The sequence below is a fragment of the Microtus oregoni genome, unplaced genomic scaffold (assembly GCF_018167655.1).
Source record: "Microtus oregoni isolate MIOR12 unplaced genomic scaffold, Mior012 000044F_ref0000062, whole genome shotgun sequence".
In the NCBI taxonomy this organism is placed as follows: domain Eukaryota; kingdom Metazoa; phylum Chordata; class Mammalia; order Rodentia; family Cricetidae; genus Microtus; species Microtus oregoni.
In genome coordinates, this window is record NW_024543218.1 from 19,816,310 (window position 1) to 19,839,699 (window position 23,390).

The following is a 23,390-nucleotide window of genomic DNA, read 5'->3' on the forward strand; positions in this document are numbered from 1 at the left end:
TTCACCAACCCCACATCTGACAGAGAACTGATCTCCAAAATATATAAAGAACTCAAGAAACTAGACATCGACGAACCAAATACTCTGATTAAAAATGTGGTACGAATCTAAACAGAGTATTCTCGACAGAAGCATTTCAACTGGCCAAGAAACACTTAATGAAATGTTCACTGTCCTTAACTATCAGGGAAATGCAAATCAAAACGATACTGGGATTCCATCTTATGCCTGTCAGAATGACTAAGATCAGAAGGACAAATGACAGCTCATGCTGGCAAGGATGTAGAGCAAGAGGAACAGTCTTCCACTGCTGGTGGGAGTGCAAACTGGTACAGTCACTTTGGAAATCAATATAGTGGTTTCTCAGAAAATTGGGACTCTATCTACCTCAAGACCCAGCTACCCCACTCCTGGGTATATACCCAAAGGATGCTCCTTCCTACCAGAAGGTCACTTGCTCAACTATGTTCATTGACACTTTATTCTTAATAGTCAGGAATTGGAAAAAGTCTAGATGTCCCTCAACTGAAGAATGGATAAAGAAAATGTGGAATATTCACACAATGGAGTATTACTCAGCTGTTTAAAAAAAATGGTATCATGAAATCTGCAGGCAAATGGATGGAACTAGACAAAAAAAATCATCCTGAAAGAAGTAACCCAGACCCAGAAAGACAAACACGGCATGTAGTCACTCATACGTGGATATTAGCTGTTAAGTAAAGAATAATTGTGCTTGGGCTGGAGAGATAGCTCAGTGGTTAAAAGCATTGCCTGCTCTTCCAAAGGTCCTGAGTTCAATTCCCGGCAACCACATGGTGGCTCACAACCATCTGTAATGAGGTCTGGTGCCCTTTTCTGGCCTGTAGACATACACACAGACAGAATATTGTATACATAATAAATAAATAAATATTTTAAAAAAAAGAATAATCGTGCTACAATCCACAGATCCAGTAACAAGGCTAAGTAACAAGGAGAGCTACATGGGCATTGGGGACTCAAACATCTCCCTGGGAAGGGGAAATGGAGTTGATTTTGCTGGTGGACTGTGGGTGGGTGGGGATGGAAACAGGAGGACTGGATGGAGGGAGGGAGAGTGGACTGGGAGAGACAACTGAAGTGGGGGGCGTTTGGGGGTGATGTAGAAACAGTACAGTGGAAACTCATGGAATCTACAAGAGTGATCCTGTGAAGTCTCCTAGTAATTGATGGATATGGGGACCCAACTGTCCATCTTCTAAAACAAGGGAAATCTCTCAGCAATGAGACTGGGTCATTAACCCAGCCACAAAACCTCAACCTACAATCCATCCTGACAGCATGATGAGCTGGAGCAATGGTGCAACAGAACTTGTGGGAGTGGCCAGCCCATGACTGGTCCAACCGAGTCCATGTCATGAGAGGGATCACACCCCTGACTCTGTACCAGAGGCTGGACAGCCCAAGACAGAACCAAATACAACTTGCAAAATAAAAAGTCAATAAAATTACCCCTAATGATATTCTCCTATACTCATAGATTGGTGCCTAGCCCAGCTGTCATCAGAGAGGCTTTGTTGAATTAAGAGCGGCGGGGCTGCGTCCCCGGCACCCGGCCGCCCGCATGGCTAGCTTTACCCAAAATAATTACGCGGAAACTGTATTCTTTTAAACACTGCTTGGCCCATTATATCTAGCCTCTTCTATGCTAGCTCTCTCACCTGGACTAGCCCATTTCTAATAATCTATGTAGCCCACGAGCTGGCTTACCAGGAATGATCTTAACCTGCGTCTGCCTGGAGTGGGAGAATCATGGCGACTCCTGACTCAGCTTCTTTCTCCCAGCCTTCTGTTCTGTTTACTCCTCCCACCTATGTTTTAACCTATGAGGGCCAAGCAGTTTCTTTATTGCTTACCCAATGAAATCAACAGATTGATATATGACACTCCCACATCAAGGCTTCACCCAGCAATTGATAGGAACAGATGCAGAGACGCAGAGCCAAACACCAGACAGAGCCAGGGGACCCCGCAGGAGAGGGAGAGGAAGGTACATAGAAGTCAGTGGAGGACAGCAGATGAACACAGCCCACAGAATCAATTCGTCAGTGCTCACAGGGACTCACGGAGACTGCAGCAGCAATCATGGAGACTGCCTGAGTCTGAGTTAGGTCCTCTGCACATATATTATGGTTGCATAGCTTAGTGTTCTTGTGGGACTCCTCACAGTAGGAGGTGGGGTATCTCTGATTCTTTTACCCGAGCTTGGTACCCTTTACCTTCTACTGAGTAGCCATGCCCAGACTAGATACTAGAGCTTGTGCCTAGTCTTATTGTAGTATGTTATGCCGTGTTCAGGGATATCTGGGAGGCCTGCTCTTTTTCAGGGAAATGGAAGAGGAGTGGATCTAGGTGAAGGGGAAGGGGAAGACTTGGGGGAGTGGGGGGAGGGGAAACTGCTGTAGGGATGTAATGCATGAGAGAAGTATAAAAAGAGGAAATAAATTTTAAAAAAAATAATATGACCAGAAAAATGTGTGTACCGGTCAATGTGACACAGAAGGACTCACTTACAGAAGATTTCTGGGTGTAATATGTGTGTGTGTGTGTGTGTGTATGTGTGTGTGTGTGTGTGTGTGTGTGTGTGTATTATATTTATGGAGAGGGAGGGAATCCCTCTCTTTTCGGCTTGGTTTCAAATTTTTAAATTAAAACACTGATAAACTACAATCTTTGGATAGAAGTATAGTTATGATATAAAAACACATACAACTAAAGAAAATCCCACATTTATGTCTCTTCCCCAAAGGGGCTGTTATCACTGCTTTTAAAAGGCTTTAGAGGTGTTAAGAGTTCAATGTAGTCTTGAAAAGGAGGCGGCCAGGTTAAAGATGGCTCTGCTGTTCCAGTCAGATAATAAAGAATCCTTGCACACAACGTGGTCGTAGAAATGGCAATCCAAGGAAAGCAAAGAGGAAGGCGGGCCGGGGTCTGAACGGATGTTTTGGTGTCTTGGGATTCTTTAAGTCAAGCAAAAATTATCTTTCCATATTTATCTGAATATTTATCAGAAGTGTGAGCCTGGATAAGAGGAGACCGAGACTCTCACCACTAAGCAGAAGGAACGCTGAGGAGACAGACACAGGGAGGACAAGGAGAGGGGCTGCAGAGATGCCACCACGGGGACGTGAGTGGTTGCTCATGCTCACGGCCCCAGCCTCGTCAGAAAACAGACAGCAGTCTCCAGTGAGAGGAGACTTTTCAGCTTGTTTCAGAACTCCAGGAAAGAATGAACCCGTAAAGGAAAACAAGTTACTCTTTTTATACAGTGTGCTGAACAAAAGTGGCTGGTGTCACGACATCTGTGGGGCTGAAGCTAAAAAGGTGTGTTCTCTGATTTTTAACTCCGATAAAGTATTAACTAATTCTATGGGGGCACCTCAATCACGGTACAGATGGTTTTCGCTTTATTAACTTATATATAACATTCATAAAACCCTACTGTGTGTCTAATTGTAATATAAAGGGAGTAGAGATGCTCCCAGGGAGTTCAAATTATTTGATGTAGTCAGTATGTCTGAACTAAATCTCAATCTCTGTCTCTGTCTCTGTCTCTCTCTCTCTCTCTCTCTCACACACACACACACACACACACACACACACACACTGAACAGCAGGACCTTGCTGTAATTTCTGTTTATCTCTATTTGGGGGTCCAGCCCTCCAAATGTCCTTGATCCCCTCCCCTCAGATGCACACACACCTGTATTAGGTTTTCATGGATGGATGGATGGATGGACGGATGGGGTGGATGCATGGATGGATGGATGGATGGATGTTGTCAGATGGGGATTTTTTTAGATTTTGAATCTTCATGGATTGTTGGCTTAATAATGGTCACATGTCTGTATGACACAGGAAACATAATAAATCTGCAGAAAATCCTCATGAAAGCACAATAAATACCTTAGTAAAGGATTTCAAAGAGCATTAGAGTGGCCTGGAGGATGGTGACTCAGGGCACAGCCATCCCTGAGTACTGGAAGCAGAAGGGCAGCATCCTCCATATCCAACCTCCCACTTCTGACTCCTGCATGTAAACCTGCCTCCCCGAATCTGCCTCCCCTCACCTGGACACAAAAAGCACAGTGTTCATAGGACAGACATGGATATGAGGCTCTGGAGAGCTGCTGATGACCAGTCCCTCACTCTGCCACCCTGCCAATAGAGCAGGAAGCTCTTTCCAACTCTCCTCTTTGGTGGGCAGGAAAACACCCATCTCGCGGTGTTCGCACAAGCATTTACTAAGACGGAAGGGTGAATATTGAGTGCCCAATAGCGCACTTACCACTCACCCAATATTCTCTTATCCCAGGATGCAGTCACAGTAGACTTCCAGTATATAGTATGCATGGGTTTCCTGATGGCCAACTTCTCTGCTAAGACTCTATGGATCTTTTGTAGGCTTGGCAGAGGGCTTGAATTATGCCAAAGAGAGGCAGTAAGAGCGGTAGACAAGATTTTTAGCATTACGTGTTCAACAGCTCCCCTAAAGTGAGCTCCTGATTACCCTTTTGCACCTCTTTTTCCCGGAAGTGTTTCACTGTGATAAATGACAACTCTGCTCCCCTCCACAAATCAGAATCCTGTGAAATCGTCAGGACAGACAATGCTCTTCGTATGATGTTGGCTGTTCAAAAAGTGCTAATGAACAGGGGTTTAAAACATGTCAGAAAACAAGCCCCTCTTGGACTTCAGCGTTCTTGGCTATGGCAAGCTCTGGGAACTGTGAGAGAAAACAGAATAATTGCTCTTTAAGGCCCTAATGAAAACAAGCTTTTCCCCTCAAAAAAATCCATCTTTCTTGCAGGCTTTAAAGTTTAAGAAATTCAAAACCAAATTTTAAAGCTTTGGTTGGACACCGACAATCCCAGAGAGAAGCTGACCCATCTCAGCTTTTTCTGCGGAGCGGCTTGCAGGGAGCTTAGAAATGAACTCAGGTCCTCGGCCCCATTTTCAATTATTTATATTTTGTGACGGCTAATAAACAAAAAAGAAATTGGCAAGAAATGCCAAAAAGAAAAGGGAACGCATGGTTCACCAGAGGACTCATGCAATCTTAGACGCTCAAAGGCAGGCCTCCCTGCTGGTGCTAGGAACGCTAGGCACCCGGGGGGAGGGGGGGCCCCTGGCCTTTCTCCCATATGGAGGTGTTAGGGAGTAGGGGTCTGGGGTCCCAGGGCTGCTGTTGTCTCACCTCCTATGTCCACTTTATAGACCAGCCAGCAGTGACACACATCTTTAATCACAGTAGCCACAATGGCACACACGTTTAATCCCAGTAGCCACACTAACTTGCCATAGAAACCAGGAGGTAGTGGTGCATAACACTAGAGGATTATAAAAAACGGGAGGAGACAGTCATCGATCTCGGTCTCATTCTGAGATTCCTGGAGGCAGGATCACCATTTTCAGACTGAGGTCGAGCTAAGAGCCAGTGGCTGGCTGCTTTGCTTTTCTGGTCTTCAGGTTAAACCCCAATATCTGTCTCAGTTTTTATTAATCTTGCTTCGTGTCCCCACACTGACTCTCTTCCTCCCCTTCCCCTGATAATGGCTATGCCCTGTAAACCATAGGGCAGCATGCCTGCCCCTTCTGCTTCATAACCGGTCACTGGCTGTATGTACTTAATTCTCACTCTTAGCCTATAAATGTGCAAACACACACACACACACACACACACACACACACCTCACATATACGTAGATGCACAGATATTATTGCTATACATTCATGAGTAACAAGCAAAATAAAATAATTCTTACTAGAACAATACTGAAAACTACAAGACACGGTCTTATATAAAGAAGTGTTGCTCCAAACACATTTCATAAGAATTAATTGGGAAAAACTTGGGGCCAGAGAACCTTTGTTTCTTGCATATACCTTGGGACCAAGATTTTTCAAGCAGAATGACATGAATTTTTAAATCAAAACAATACAGATTTTAAAAAGTGGTGCCCATAATACACGCCTGGCATAAATGCATCGAAGGAGGAGAATGTATTTAATACATCTTTACACATGCTGGAAAGAACTCAGAATGCCAGTGACGTGCCTTTGTCCTCAAGAAAGAAATCATTGCCCTGAGCAATTTCATCAACATACAGGGTAGAAAATACATTATTGTGTGGCCTTTTAAAATGACAATTTGAATAAATAAGTCAGGACGTTAAAGCATCACACTCATAAAACCACGATTTTCCAGTGGGAACAATAAAATAAAACCATCATTTTTTTTTGTATTTTTTTTAAACGTGTGTGATGTATTTTGGCCCTGAGAATATTTTTATCTTAGAAGCTAAGAGTCTATTCTAAATAGGTCATTGGGCATAGAAAATTAATGTCACTATCAGTAGAAGTAACCCATTCACTTGTGTATTTCCACGATTAGCTGTTTGGATCGGTGTGATCCTCAAGTCTTTCTCTCTTCCTGCAGCTGACACAGCAAAGTCCTTTGTTTCAATTAAATCTGGAAATCTGGAGCATTTGTGTCAACAGTGTTCAACATTTGGAGAAGATTTTATTTTATACCCCTAAATTAAAATCTAAACTGTTTAAATAGTGGTGTAGTAAGAACTTAGCCAAGACACGTTCTTTTTTCTTTTCCTATTTTTAGAATTGGAATTATTTCTATTACCTTAAAATTTTACATTGAGAACTTATGGAGGAAACTAATTTAATTTTTGCACACACTAAGGATATGAAATATCTACTTTAAAAAGGCATTATGGTGTTTTGTGGAGAATGGTTAGGGTGTAGTTGTGTTTTTTACCACCCAGCTGAATGGCTAAGATGTCGTGGTTGTGTTTTATACTACCAAGCGGATTAGCCAGGATTAGAGGCAAGTGTACCGGAAAAGTACTGGCAACTGTAAATGTCCAGAGACTAGGCTCCTCGGCATCCTTTATTTCCCAAATAAATGAAGGCATCAAGTGAAGAAAAGAAGCCACCCATTTCTAACTGGTTGGCCTATAGCAACTTACACATCTTTCCCCCAGGAAAATCATACAGCAATGAATCCAGAACCTTCCCAACTGGAACCTTCATGTGTTTTCAAAACTATTGCTCCTCCAAGCTGCCTCTACTTTTACCTGGAGCCTGTTCTGTCCCCACACCCAAGAAACCAAGCCCAATTCGATCTTGCGGCCTGCAGTGTCGAAACCACCTTGTTGGCAGTGCTCTGATAACAACTCCCATTCATTGAGTATACGCCAAGTGGAAGGAACGACCTCCGAGTGTCCTCATGCTGTTACACAGATGGACAGGCATAGTGTGGTGGAGCAGAATCCAACATCTCTGGACAAACGCGAAGACTTCTCTTCACCAGACTGCCTCCCTGCTGATCTAGAGTTCGGGCTCTGCTCTTCCGTCTTTGAGGCTCATCACCCCGGGCACCTGTACACATTAGTCCCTTGCCACGGAACCTGAGTGAGGGTTCTGTAGAGATCTGCAACCTTCCACTTAACTGTGCACCAGCAGCCTCTCTAGCTGCGCTTTCTGAGGCAACTCCGGAGCTCTTCACTCGTCACCCTCCTTAGATGGATTAGGACTTTCCTTCAGTGAGGGTCTGGGTGATTGCTGAGCTTGAACTAAGAACGGGTTTGCAGGACACAGTACTCCAGCGTCAGACCAGCAGTGGCTGCCACTGCTCACAGCATAAAGGAGGCTGCTCAGTGAGGAGCTACCAGTCTCGTTGACTAAACAGGCTTGGGCTGCAAACTGACTTCTACATATTTATTCTCCCTGTAGATTGGAGCTGCTGCCAGCTCTGGCCATAGAAGCTGCCCCTGAAGTGGGCAAGGCTTGGTGTAGAGACTCATAATCGGTTAAGTGCTGGGAACCAGTGACTGCCGAGAACCCGTCCCTAAGTGGACATCTATACCAACCCTCATAGCTCAGGGAACATCACAGACAGGGGGCAGAAAGAATGTAAGAGCCAGGGGCTGAATAGAAGGCTCGGTGGTTGAGAGCATCCGCTGCTCTTCCAAGGACCCACGTTCATTTCCCTGGCTCACATGACCACTTCCAACCATCTGCAATTCCAGGCCCAGGAGAGCTGACGCCCTCTTGTGGCCTCCAGGAGCACTGCAAGCAAGCGGTGCTCAGACATTCACAAAGCAACACATATTTAAAAAAAAAAAAAAAAAAACAAATGAATTTTACAAAGGGAAACGGGTGGGATGTTGTGGAATGCAGCACCCGTACGCACAAACTCGCCCAGCTGGGATTATCTGCACAAGACTTGCGTAACACAGCGTCACATCAACAATCTACTATGGAGCAGGGAGGGACTCGTGAGACTTCACCAACCTCCTTGAGAATCCATCAGCAGGTGGTGGTGGCTGGGGAAGAGTAAAACTTCTTCTGTGGTATAGGGCAAATGTCCACAGCTGAGGAAAGAAAGCCCCCGCCACCCACACATTCATGTAATCAACTGTAACCAAATTCATTAGGTCACATAGACACAAATATAAACACAGGAAAATCAAAGGAGGACCAATCGGGAGGCCAAAGGAGATCGATGGCAGAGAGGCAGACAGGAAAAGGTAAATAAGGTCAAAACAAATTAAACCTTGCATACATGTATGAAGACTACAATGAACCCCTTTACTATTTATGTTAATATTAATAAACTATCTCAGCTATTTTTATTTTATGAGTTTTAAATATTTTTATATTTATATGCTAGTAAGTTAGGTCCTTTGAAAATTAGAAGGACTCTTTGGTAGTCTTCATAAAACTGAAGTCGGAAAACACAAGACCAAAATAAGTGCAGGACAATACCCATGGCCTCATTGGCCACCACCTCACTGGGACACTTCACATATAAAGAGGGAGGCTAGGAAAGGTTGTCGCTTGAAAGGAAGAAGACTATGCAATTTTCACAGTGTTAGGTACAGTCCATTCTTACGAACAAGCTCCTAGCTTGTAAATTCACTTGGAATCCCAAGATCAAATCCCACGGTCCTTTCTTAGACATCTGTGGGCAAAATGAAGTTGATGTCCCAACACATACAATTCCAACTGAGGTCAATCAAAGCTGTCTCTTCCTTTTACATTCCTACAGAACTGTGAGAAACTTTTTTTCTATCAAAGGTGGCCAGCTTGCCAAGGGCCAGTGTCCCATCATCTCCCCCACCTTGAAAACCTTTTATGTAAAGACGCTTAAATCTTTTAAACTCCCTCACTTGGTAAAGCTTTCCTTACACAAAGGTCCTGCTGCATTCCCCAGAAGTGATGACCGGTAGCTGCTGATGCTGACCCCTCCCCCTTGCTTCATTGCCTTTACACCAATTATAAAGTAGCCAAATGACAGACTGAGGTCCAGCTCCCATCAGTGGGAGGCATAGTCACCACCCATGTTAGAAGACAGCCTATGTGAACTTCCTGTCCCAGTGTGCTTGCTCACTCAGGGTGGGCCACAGCACACCCTTTTCTGAGGAGGGAAATGTGTTGCCTTCTGTCTTGTTTGGGGGCTTCTTTGTGCAATACACAGAACATTCTCTTCCAAAGCAATAAACAGAAGGATTCTGCCTTCAATGCTATAAAGATTATAAAACAATAAACAAGCATCCTTTTCACAATCTTTCTGCTACTGCTTTCCTCCTGGGGGTTCCTTTGATGATTTCAATGTGTAAATGGCCTCCCAAGACAGCTCCGTAGCTGTTTCGTGCTGTAAGAACAGCAAGGCTGTGATACATTACAGAGATAGCACATTCAGGCTGAGTCACTATGCTGTTGACTGTGAGTCCAACATTAACGGATCAACCATTTATATCTATTACCCAACTGAGCAGAAACATGTAGAACAAATCCATGCTTCTTTGATTATAAAAAGAAAATAAACCCATATAGGAAGACTGGGGAAATGCTTATAAATATAGCATAAAGAATTGCTAACATTACCCACATGTTATTAAAAATCAATACTTAATAGTATGGTGGAGGAACTCATAAGGTCCCATCTCCCTCCCTGAGGAACTATCGGCAGATAATGACTGTTAGGATGGGGATGACATTTTCTTCAGTGGCATAGCCCTTGACCCAGAAAATAGCCTTCCAACCACACTGGAGCAAGAAACTAACTAAGCTCTGTGACTCTCTCTGTCTCCGACTCTCTATCTCTGTCTCTCTGTCTCTATGTCTCTCTGTCTCTGTCTGTCTGTCTCTCTCACACACACACACATGCACGCACGCACACACGCATGCATGCAAGCGCGCGCTGTGGAGGGATTGAAGTTGGAGAGAGACATGTTGGAAAGAAGGGTGTCAGCAGGGGCGTAGGGTGGGAGCGAGAGGGGAACAGGTGGTAGAATCAGCTAAAATTCATCATAGAAATGTATGAAATTGTCAAACAATTTCTTAAAATGAAAAATAAGCAAAGGATTTAGCAGATAAAGCGGAGGTCCCAAAGCCACGTAGCTTGGGGACCGCGAGGTTAATCCACTGACCCAGAAGCAGAGAGCACCAGTCACAGCAGCTCCTCCCTCTATTCAATTCTCTCTAGCCAGGAAGGTTTTTTTCTTAGAAGATGAATTTTGGGTAAACTTCTAGGTTGTTATTTGTATGTGTTTTATATAAGGTTGTTGCATATCTGTTGAAACTATTTCAGTCTGCCTCTCATTATCTATTCCCATTGAGATGAAAATTTTAATAAAAACTATCTACCCATTCATCAAGATTGCTTAGGATTTATTTATGGTACGGCACAGAGAAGAAGCTTCTGGGAAGAAAGACTTAAAACCCATTATAGTTTCTATTAATAATTGTAGTTACTAATTGCTCTGAGAATTTTGGGGATGTGTTAACATGTAGTTAGAGTGAAGCCAGTCCAAAAGCTGCTACACAACCTCACAAAGTCTCACGGAAGTCATGAGAACTTGGGAGTACGGAGGGTGGGAAAGTGGAAACGAGCTTTTCGAACTTGTTAAACATTGTTATCGTCCATTTCAAACCGCCAAAGCAGAAACTGGACATTCTAATCCACCTTCATAAAAGATTTTTTTAATTACATTTTTGGAATTATAACTCTTGAAGGAATCCCACACATGACTTTTGTTCACTAACGTGTCTGGCACTGTACAAAGAGGAAAAAAGCAATCAATGGAAACACACACGGGCCATCAGAAGAAGGGGATTGCAGCTTTAAGTAGCATGGTCAGGGGAGGTCCCACCAGGTGACAGCTGACTATGATCAGAATTACAAAGAACAAACTTGAGGTTATCCTGGGATGCGAATGCTAAACAGGACCAAGTCCTGTAGGTCACTTCATGGACCGAGTTTTTTTATCTTTTTCTCTAGGAGGTAGGAGAAACAAAAGATACAGATAAAATTACCTTGCAATTTATTATTCCAATTCTGGTAATTTTTCTGGCAAAAATGGCAAACTGAATAGAATGCTGGGTAAGAAGACAAAGGTATAGGGCTGTCTGAGGCAAACTGGTAGACAGTACACAGCAAAGAACAGCAGTGGCCTGGTCCTAGTTAGATGCCCAATGGAGTCCAAGTCAGAGCCAAACAGAGGCAAGGAGGATGAGAAGAAGCTGGCTGTGGTAGCCAGATGAGAGGTGGCAGAGCAAGGGCAGACTAGAGGGTTGTGATATACAGCTGGAAAGCTTTGGGGGGGGGGATCAGACAATGACTGGGGGTACTATGTACCTCCAGAGAGCAAGCTGACATTTGGAGATTTGGGGAGACTCCAGAAGGAACCCGTGAAGGGACATCATGACAGAGAGGCACAAGAAGCTCCTGGGCAGACAGCCAAGTGTTTCAGGCAGTAAGTCGCAGTAACAAACAGTAGGCAGAGGACTTGTTTGGAGTTAACAGTGTGTGGATCACACTTAAAGCACCAGGAGAGATGACATCCCCGGGGGGAAATGAGCAGATAAAAAGAGAAAGCAGAAAAGAGACTCCTGGTCCCTTGACACTACAGCCAGGTAGGTGACATCTAAGAAGTCCATTGAGAAAGTGTCAGGAAAAAGGGGTGATCCACAGTGACAAGTTCTGCTTTGGTCCTGAGACAAGCCTTCTGTTATTTCCAAGTTAATAAAGAGCTGGGTTTCTGACAGGGATACTGAATGCTCATTGCCTTTAGGCTCCCCTGAAGAAACTTGAGAGCAAGACCCCTGGTGGTCTGGCGAAGGACAGTCAAAGGGAGAAAGAAGACCTGCTCCTGCAGGAAGACAGGCAATCTGAACTGAACAGTCAACATTCAAGCGACCCCAACATTGCCATAAAACTGTAAAAGCAGAGGCATTTTCTTTAGGCTAGATCCATAAGTATGACAAAAGGACACCTCTGCCCTGCCCCTAGGAGGCTTCGGTCCTTTGTTGTCTGAGGCATTTGAATGTGAAAAGGCTGGAGAAGACCCACACCACCCGTGAGGAGTCTGTCTGCTGCCCTGGAGCCGTCAGCAGCACTCCCTATCTGATCTTTGAGATAATATCATGATTTCCCAGAGCAGCCTTTACATTTTTCTTTTGAAACACCATCTACCTTCTATTTGTTAGTTTTAATTCACAGTAGCCATAGTTGGTTTCGGCTTCTGACAGAGCAATCCTTTCCTCCCTGGTAACTGATAAAAGTCAAAGTTTTAAGTTAGGCTAATTTCACAGGGAAAAAATTAGAGATATTACTATATTGACAAATAGATGCTTAATACTACAGCCTGGACATTCCGGTGGAAATTCTTTCATTCACGGTCTTCTTTAATCTTAAATTAGCCAAAAATAACGCAGACTCTTTCTGAGGATTTTGGTTTTTGTTTTTTGGTGAAGGTGAAGGGTGTTTGTTTTGTGAAGGGTTGTTTTGCAGGCCAACAACCAAGCTTGGGGCCTACACATCTGCAAAAGTGTACTGCCACCAAGCTACAGTCTCCGTTGTTGACATGTTTTCAACTCCATGGCATATATACAATATATTACCCGTTATGGTATGCCTTGGAAGGACTGGTTATCTGGGGTAGGATGAGCAGGGAAGGGCAGAACTAAGCTGGGCAGATCAACTCTAGGGCCACTGAGTATTTTAATCCATGGGAAGAGTTTGCTGTCAACCATGTTTGTATTTTGTTTTAACAGATACAGAGGACAACCCTCTGGGTACTCATTAGTGAAGCCAATTTGGAATGTTTCGTTTACTGTAGTTTCCTATATGTTTAAAATACAACAAAGTATCTGTCTGAGAGCGTGCCAACAGTCTGGAAAAAGCCAGTCTTGTTTGAAGGGAAAATTCTAAAGATGTTAACCCTGTAATAGGTCAGAGCTCCTGATAAGCTGCATTGTGACTTCCTTCTCCACCTCCCAGGAAGTGCATGGATTGACCTACTGAGATTCAGCTCAACACAAGTCATCAGAAAGTGCCAGAAGGAAGAACAGCCTAGTTTGTCAGGCTTGAGAAAAGACACCTCTACACAGAACACTTCCAGGTTTGATGGCTTTTTAATAAAGGCTATTACAGAGCTGTTGGAGTTGAATGAGGGAAATTTTTCTCTCCTAGGGAACACAGGAATGAACCCCAGGCTCCCTGATGACCTGTGTGTTTTACAAGAGAAACCCCAAAATAGAACCAGCTCTTTACCCTTTGACTTGACTTATAAAAATACTGGATCTCAATCCAAGCCTGATGTCAAACCTTGGGATAAACTGCTAGCCGTGATGACCAGGACATTTGCTTACTGATGGACGTCTGATTTTAGTCACCAGACACAGTGCTTTGTGCTCCTCCCACCCTCCCCCAACCACAATCCAAGAGTTTGGAGCTGAGCTTTGCCTTCATGTCAGGAGGTGAAACTTTCGGAGGCAAGGGTAAAGAGAATCGTGAATGAAAAATAACTACAAAGCTACAGACACGACAAATGTTGTGGCACTATTTTTCCATCATTCTGTGATCTGGACTCTTAATGAAAGGTTGTCATTGCAGAACAACCAGTATCGATTGTGTTGCCAACAAGAACCCCGTCATGTAGCATGCCACTCAGTCTGTTCCAGACAGGGACACAACACAACTTCCTAAAGAAATGAATATATCACAAATTTCAGCCCAAATCCCCTTCAATGGCTGTCTCTATCTAAACTTTTAATCTTCTTTAGATATTCAGATCCTATTCATGAGGCAAAATAAGAAATAATCCTACTTAGTAAAAAGCCTTACTAAAATTTACATTTTCAAAGTGTTAAAAATGAGTTCAAATAAAGATCAAACTGTTTTGTGCTTTCCGTCAGCATGTTTGGAAGGCACCAGCTAAAGGTTACCTCTTTGGGGTCACATAGACCAGCAGATATCTTCCCTTGTGCTTTATCAGAAGGCAATTTCTGCCCAGCCTGTTTAACAAGGAGAACAGTTCTCTGCTTGGATTTTGCAATCTTTATTTACTAACTTTACTCAAGTAACAACCCTTGGTTTCCAATTCTTTGTTTTCTCTTTCTTGAAATGATAATTACTTCTGCTGTTTTTCTTTTGATAAAATAAACATTTTTAAAATTGAACGCATAAAGGTATAGGTTCTGGGGCAGAATGGGACTAAAAACTAAAACTACCAATAACTGCATTTTAGTCATGCACACTTACTCCTCAGGGACTCAATTTCTGCCCTCAGAAAAGGGATGCATACGTATCTACTTCAAGATGCTATGGTAAAATTACACGAATTAATATTCATATGGGTGCCTGGCACATATTAACCATTACTGTTATTATTAGTGTTTATAATATATTATTAGTTATATTATATATTTTATATTATAAGTTCTGATATTATTAGTATTATTATCAATTTTTCAAAAGTTTCTCGAGTTTGTCATTTGTTCTTCCAGAAAATATCCGTGCCTGGAGTGGGAATGGAAACTCATTTTTCTTTTTTAAATATTTATTTTTTAATTGTGTATATGTGTATCTGTCTTGGGTGGGTATATGCGCACACGTCATGCAGAGACCAGAAATGTGCTATCCCCTGGAGCTGGGGTTACATTCAGTTTTGAGCAGTTAAGATTTAAGTGATAAAATGTGAGCTCCAGTACCCTAAAAGCACAATGCTCTCCAGTCCTGCAATCCCTTTTTCTTTTTGTCCAGGAACTGAGAACCAACTAATTTCCTTATAGTTCCTATCATAACCAGTGGACACAACATAGATCATGTTTTGCAGGATGAAAATGCAGGAAGTGTTTATGCAGGAAAAGGAAGTGTAAAAAGAACTGGACCTTATCATAGGATAGTTCAGCATGCACAACAAAGGTGCCTGGCTGAATGGGATACGGCATGTTCCTGAAGGTAGGGCAGGGACGTCTGTTTCCTCTGTCAATATGGAACAAGCTAGAGAAATGACAGGCTTGGATTGGGTCCTAGAGACGGAGCCATCCATAACAAACAAGGTTAAAGTTGGGGCAGAGCTCACATTTATAACCGCGTCACACATCTACTGTGTTTTCAATGTCAACAGGATTTACATATGGTGACACTGCACTTTAGAGAGATAGGGATGCCAGGAAATAGAGCTCAGCGAAAGAAACCAACAATATAAACTGGTGGTATATAAGAAATCCCAGAAGTTTGGGGTCAAGGAGAGGTTACGTTCCCAAATCATAAGTGACGTTCACATGAAATGTCCTGTCTTTGAAACGCACAGATATAGCATATTTAAGGGATATTCCGAAAGCATTTTATTCCATGCTATCAAAATTGGTAGCTTTCAATTCTAATTCAGCAGAATTACATATTTAAATTATCTTACCTCAGATCATAAAATAGAATTTGATAAAATACATTAAACTGATGTCTTTATCCTTTCCTTCCTAGATTACCACCAAGCCACATACACATTTATAGAGTGTTATTAAAGCTATAAAAAGGATAATTCAGCAATAGTAGGGTTTGAGTGAGAAATGGCTAAACCATCTACAGGTTTTGGTTGGACCACAGCTATACTACTAGTTCCCTTATAATCGTAGGGAAGTCGTATATTAATTTGGGATAGGAAGCACTTTCTCATTATACATATTTGACTTTTGTGACTACTTTCAATTTGCTCAATCTAGAATTTCCCTCAAGGGATGTCACACACATTGGCAAAACAAAAGTGGTCAGGCGTGGGTGGACTCTGATCAGCACATGCTGTCTTTATCTCATGGAAGGTAGTCATGGCAAAACTGCTATCAGTCGTCCCTACTGTGTGTCAGGATCTCACTACACTTTTAAAAAGACTGCAACTCTGAAATATAACTGGACTTGTTCCTAAATCAGACACGGGGTAGGGCTGGGGTACGAGCGGGCACTAGGGTGCCTGTTCTCTCCGATTCTGCAGGTTGACTGGAGTGAGGTGAGCAGTAACCCAGAATTAAATAACGATAGGCTTGCAAACTCTGAAAGATTTTTTTTTTTTTTTTGGTTTTGTTTGCTTGTTTTGTGTTTGATTTTCGAGTCAGGGTTTTTCTGTGTAACAGTTCTGGCTGTCCTGGAACTCACTCTAGAGACCAGGCTGGCCTTGAACTCAGAGATTCACCTGCCTCTGCCTCTCTGAATGCTGAAATTAAAGGCGTGTGTGCCAGCACTGCCCAGTGTCTGAAAGATTTTACAGTGTAAGAGGGAAGCCACTTTTCTACTGGGAATAAATAACCTATCGTTAAAAATATAATTTTTATAAACCTATAATTTAAAAATCATGCCATAATGAAGAAGCGAACATCATAAAATAGAGAATTTGATATTCTAACGTAGCGTTATATAAACCTAGTACCCACTTCCGTTATTGCAAACAGGCAATGACTACAAGATGCAAAGTTGCAGCCGGGCGGTGGTGGCGCACGCCTTTAATCCCAGCACTCGGGAGGCAGAGGCAGGCGGATCTCTGGGAGTTCGAGGCCAGCCTGGTCTACAAGAGCTAGTTCCAGGACAGGAACCAAAAGCTACGGAGAAACCCTGTCTCGAAAAATCAAAAAAAAAAAAAAAAAAAAGATGCAAAGTCGCGACATCTTCCACACCGTACTTAGAGCATGCTAAAGGAGCAGTCACAATGGGAAATCTGAAGGGACAAAAGCCAAAGGAAATTTCTCTAAAAAGTTATGAAGGAGAAAAAAGAAGAAACAACAAAAAAGGCTACATATTTTTTTCTCCAAAATCATGCAGAATCTTTATTTTTTTTTTAACATTTTATTATTAATTGGGTATCTGTGTGTGGGTGTGTGCAGGTGCTTCCAGACGCCAGGTTGTCAGAGCCCCCTGGAGCTGGAGCTCCTGGAGGTGGTGAGTCCTCGGATGTGGATGCTGGGAACTGAACTCAGGCTTTGGCCAGAACAATCTGGATCATACCTGCTGAGCAGGACCACGCACAGATACAGAATTAATTATAAAATGTTAAAAAAAAATCAATCCCGATTTCTGAAAATGTGTTATACAACTTTTTTTTTGCTTAAAATGGATGAGACTGAAATTATATTTTGACTTGGTTACTTCATTAATCAGGTGATGATAGATTAATTTTCCATTAAAATTAAAATTAAATTAAAATTTAGATAAATTTATTTCCCGTGTCAGTGCTGCGTAAGCCTTTTCTCTCTGCTCAAAGTGATCTTACCATATTCAGTTTTGATACACCCCTCTTTCTTCTCCTGAGTATACAGAAGCCCATTTTTTCTGCTTCTACAAGACATAGGAAAATTTATAAATGTTTCGAATTAAGTGTTCACAAGATACTGGCCACTCAGTTTATGATTTTCAGATGTAAGTCTTCTCTGAAGGAAAGCGCTGTACCTCAGCATACTTGGGAAGACATAATGAGTACAATTAATTATAATTAATAATTACTCAAAGTAGTAGCATTATAAATTATCAGAATAAAATTGTAGTCTAATGTGGAATCGTTCCTAAGTAATTAATAAGGCTCACAGACCATCCTATGAAGTCAACTCAAGAATGCGAAAACAAATTTAAAAATCACTTTTAAATGTTTTCTTTTAACTAAACCAGTCAATGAAAACTTGGAAGTCCACTAAAAGAAACTTTTACGGGAGTAAGGCAGTTCATGACTATAGAGGCACAACTATATCTTATTTAACATCCGAATGAAATAGTAATTCAACATAAGCATTCACAAAACGAAGGGTATTATTCTACGTAAATAATTTCTAGTACTGTGGTGCCATGAAAGAACTCAAGTTCTGCCCAAATGAGATGATTTAGAGTATAATTCCAAACACCTGGGTTTTTTTTTAAGTTTAAGATTAGAATTAAAACACACAAAATATAAATTACACAAAGTAAGATTTATACGATTTCAAGAAATTCTGAACTACATCAACAAACTACGTGTGGAATAAATTGTAGAGACTAAGATAAAATACATCACAAGTGAGGCGGAAGGCTTTAAGATGCCCAGTCTTCACAGACACATGCGCACAGCACACAGATGCATTTCTCTTAGAAACTGCACCTGGTCAGGGAGTCTAACCTTTCAAACATGCTGACTCCAGACCCTTAAAACTAACAAGGAAAAATAGCCATACACCAACCAATAGCAGTTACATTAGCAACCACAACTGCTTTTATTCAAATAATAAAACCATTCCCTTAAAAGGAATTAAGCCTGGGTTTTGTTTCCAAAATATCCATCTAACAAAGATTGCCGTTCTGTATCTGAAGGGCCAGGACATTACACTTTCTTTGAAGATAAATTTTTACATAGCAACCAGTTGATTGCAGGGCACATATACCCACAAAAGTAGTAACTTTAATCATTACAACTGAGTACCTTTAATACCACATCCTGATTATACCTTTTAAAGTGAATGCTCAGGTTGACCACTATGAAATTGATTCTCTTGCCTTCCCTACAATATCACTTGTGGAAAATGATGGAGGAGAAATGCGGAATCGGAAAGCCACTGATAGTGTTGCTGGGTGGAGAAAATGCAGTAAAATCTGCCCTTTCCATCCCACGGCTCCTCACGTCACCAATTCGATCCTATATCGGTAAGTTCTTGTTGTTTTCCCTTCAGCCAGTGTTTCTGAGCCTGTTCCTCACAGAAAATGAAATACTTCCTCTGCTTTATGCGCCCACAATAGCAGGGGTTCTAGTTCATTTGCATAGTCCCCATAAACTGCCTTCTGAATGCTGAGGCATGGGGAAAGGATTGGCTCTGCTGGGCGCTGCTCTAACAGAATGCCTGGCCTCTTCTTCCCAGTGGTGGCTGAGTAACCTCAGTTAGATGGTGGGCAGGTTCTTATTTGACATGAATTCACAGGTGTCTAAAAGGCTTTCTGTCTCAAAGCATATTGTCTGCTTCCCCAGGGGTTTTAGATGTTTCAAGCAAAAATAAAAAAAAATTATCTTTCTGAAGTCTTGAGTAAAACTGGGAGAAGGTAACAGTCACAATTCTCTATACACTGACTAGGCGGCAGGAAGAACAGTTACAGACACATGGTAATTATGTACCCAAGGGTGGGTCTGAGGGAGAGGTATGGTGTGTGTGTGGGGGGGAACAGGGCACAGACTTCAGCTTGGCCTTCACACATCTCACAGAACTGAGCTGGTCCCTAGAAGAGACAGAGAACCGCTGGGCGTGGCATGGGTGAGACCTGGCCACAAGGCTGGGCCACCTAGGCTCCCCTTTCCTTTTCTGGTTGTTTGCAAATTTCTACAGAAAAAAAAAATCACAGATTTGAAGTCTGGAAATCCACTGGGAAACTGGTCCTATTTTTAGACTCTGACTCCCCAAAAAATAAATTCTTTGAAAACAAAAGCGTTCTAACTAATGCTGAGACCTCTCTAATCCAACGTGAAGTATGTGCTACCTTTTTGCTCAACCATTGTGGTGTATTCGCGAGAAAACAGCACAGTTTGTCAGGACTAACAATGCCATCAAGAGTCTCACATAAGAGAATTTACAAATAGATAGAAGAGACTGGTTGCCACCTATGTGTATGAGAGGGAACCATTAAATGAGCTGCCATTACTTCAAAGAGACAGCCTTACTACTTAACGTTAGAAATCCTGACAGTTTTGCTACGGGCTTCAACTTCTTCAGCACTGTATGACTGCCTTTGTTTCATCCAAGATTTCCAACAGAAATCTTTAAATAAATGTGTTTCATACAAGAATACATAATTTGGGGCCGTTTGTGTTACTCTGTGACACAGTGCATGCCTCAGAGCGCAGCTGGCCTCTCCATTACTGGTGTGTGATGGGTGCTCTTCCAGACATCAGCTCTGTTTTAATGCAGTCTTTAGGGGCTAAACACTCAACTACCACCAATCCACCCAAACACCATTCATCCAAACGCTCATCTCGGTGGAAATCCAAGACAAATGCAGTTCCTTAACGGTGTGAGAGCTGCATTTAGAAGATTCTGAAGGCTAGAAAGGAATTCTCAAACCAGCATTTTATAGAGTTCTTCACATAAGAAGGCTCTTTGGCCAAATAACCTTCTGCCTCCAACATGTATCCAAATGAGCCAACCACAGATGTAGTATGCTTTCCCGTGGTGAGTCACGCATTACAGATGCTAGATTTTATCATTTAAAATACATATATAAGTATTACTTCTGTTTTAAGTATTTCTCCTACCTGTAGAGCATTTTATAGGAAAAACCACTTAGAAGGCCTGGAGTTAAACAGCTAGTACCCAATTCTAAAACTCTGATATCATATTCAATAGGGATTTATAATGACATTATTTTCTATAATATTTTGGCCTTTCAAGTTACAGAATGAACTCTCTCCCCCTTTTTTGGTGGCATAAAAGAGCTACTGGGGGCCTGTTCCGGACAATGCTCAATTTTAAGTGACCCACTCACGCCTTCCAGGTTTAGTGACAGGATCACAGCCAATCTCGGGTTCATCTGCTAACTTTATAGCAAAAACAAAAGCTTCAGACGGCGTATTCTTATTTATTCTTGACTGGTGCTGTCTGAAGGGTCTGTGTAGTCATCGGAGACTCCCATCAAAGTTTGAGAGAGGCCCCTTTTGGACCAGCCTTCATTCCCTGACCTACCGCACGCTCAGCTAGCATGCTAGCTAGCATCTCTGCTAAGGGTTACACCACGTGACAACAGTCGGTCTGTGGGTCACGTCTAGGTTGTCATTCTACTGGCTGTTCCTCCCACTTCAAAGCTTTCCGTGACCCTAGGAAAATCACCAGATCATTCTCCGAAGGGGAGCGCATACAAGTAAACCATTTTATGACAGAGACTAGTTACAGAGATTAATTTTCTAAAACTAATTATGAAATCCCACAGACAAGGTGGTCACCGCACCACAAGGAAGTTGCTAAAGCGGTGTTTGAGATATCCAGCAAGAACGTGTGCAGACCGTGTGTGTTCTAGGAGCAGGTAGGCAGGTGTTGCTGAAACAAAATAACTCGTGTGTTTTTGTAATTTTTCACATACAGATCTAGGTGAAATGCCAGCCGCTCATGAATCTCCTTCTGCTATGCCGACACCTGTAACCTTTTAGAGACAGCACCCATGGACAGCATCACTCAGGAATAGTTTCTATTTCATTAGATATAAATATTGTGTGGAAATTTTCATATTTAATAGTTTCTATCATTATTTAAGAGGCCACAGTATGCATACAGAAAGTAAACGTATTTTTATTTCTCCACACATTTCCACTTGACTTAAAAATATATGCACTACATTAAATTGCTCTTCTTGTTGCGAAATTTTATTTATTTATTTTGAGTAATGGTTAACCTCGATGAAGGACTGCATAATGATCCCTTTGGGGCAGGGATCCGCTTTTGGTGAGTGGCAGGCAGCCTCTACCAGAGAATTAAAGCTGCGCAGATACATTACTAAGCATGGCCAGGACAATACTGAGAACATAGCAACCACAAAGCTAGTACGAAGGGAATGAGAGAAATCACCAATTACTGATATTTTAAACGACACTTTAAAAAAATAAAAGGCTGGAACAGCCGCTCTGTTTCTTGAGGACTGCCCGACACTCAGTAGATCGCGAGGGACTCCTGGCTGCAGGGCAGCGGGAACTTTTGGGCTGGTGGGCAGCATGGGCAGCCACCGACCGCTGCAAACTGTGGGCAGCTGGCCTGAAAAGCCCAATGACAACCCCAGCGCCACCTGGGGACCCACCAGCGGGGACCCAGGACTGGACAAAAGTCTGTTATCCAAGTACTGGAGTTAAGAAAACAAGATGCGCAGGTTCGGCAGCTGCAGGAACCAGGACTGAGGGGGAAAGGCAGCAGCGCCCAGGGCCTGACTGGCTTGTCACACAAGCGCCAGTTCATTAGAGATGTGTTAGGGACTGTGGAAATCCCAACTCAAGACTCCTTTCTCCACTAAGTTCTCTCTCCACCCCGGGCAGCACACCCCGCTGTGGTAGGAGGTTGTCCCGGTCCCCTGTCTCGCTAGCCCCTGGGAAGAAGGAAGAGGATGGAAAAGAGACGTTCGCGGGCCACCGTGGCGCATAGGGATGCCGTGGTACCTACCATGGTATTCCTGTCCCGGTACGTAGTAGGTGGGGTTGCCCGCAATGTGCAGGGAAATGAGCACCTCGCCCTGCTCCCCATCCCCTTCCAGCTCCCCGTGGTGGGTGCACAGGAAAAAGAAGGGCGAGAAGCGCGGGTAGTAGCCGGTGGCCGCGCGCGCCCTCAATGTCGCCAGCAGCAGCGTGGCCAGGACCAGAGTCCGCGGCGCCCAGCAGCTGCGCTCCATGCCGCCGCGCTCCGTGCCGCCGCGCGCCCCGCGCGCTCTCTCATTCAGTTTTGGAGCCACGCGCGAGGAAGGCGAGCCGGCCGCGGGCTCGAGCCGAGCGGCTCCGGGCAACCGAGCCCGCGGGGGGAAGTTGGCGGGAGACCGCAGCTCCCGAAGTTACTTTGGGCCGCAGGAGCGAGAGAGGAGCGCGGGGCCAGAGCCACGGGCGCGGAGAGCGGTGTCCTCCGCTTCAGAGCGCCGCCGTCTGTGTGTGCGCGACGCCCCTCGGCCGGGCCTGGGAAAGCGCCCGCCCCCTCCACACCTTCTTAAAGCCCCGGGCGCCACCCCTTTCCCCCCGCCGTCGACACACGTGTCCCAGCCGCGCCCCCGCCCCCGCGCCCGTCCCCGCCCCTCGGGCTCCGCTCGCACCTCTGGCTGGCGCCCGGCGCTCCCGCGTCCCCTGCCCACGTCCCGCTCGGTCCAGAAGGGCAGGGCTGCCCTGTCGCTGCAAAGCGACAGCCACCACGGACCGACAGGCAGACGGGTTTGCCTCGGGAGGCGAAGCCCTGGGCCCGAAGCCGCTCCTTCTGCGAGGATGCGCGGGGAAGCCGAGGGCGGCGGGGACTGCGCGGTTCTTTGTCTGCACTGACTGCTCCCCGCGCCTCCCGAGGCTCGCAGCCCCGCAGGCCCCCGCGGCCAGCAC

The 23,390-nt window shown here is 43.8% G+C and overlaps 1 protein-coding gene across 1 annotated transcript in view; it reads right to left on the minus strand.

Annotated features, from left to right (window-relative positions):
• Window positions 1-22,966, minus strand: part of LOC121434713 (reelin-like) — a 447,768-nt gene extending 424,802 nt beyond the window's left edge. Inside the window, exon 1 of the mRNA XM_041633615.1 lies at window positions 22,483-22,966. Coding sequence (XP_041489549.1) covers window positions 22,483-22,708 — 226 coding nt within the window. The 5' untranslated portion in view covers window positions 22,709-22,966. The remainder of the gene's footprint in view (window positions 1-22,482) is intronic.
• Between the last annotated feature and the right edge of the window lie 424 nt (window positions 22,967-23,390).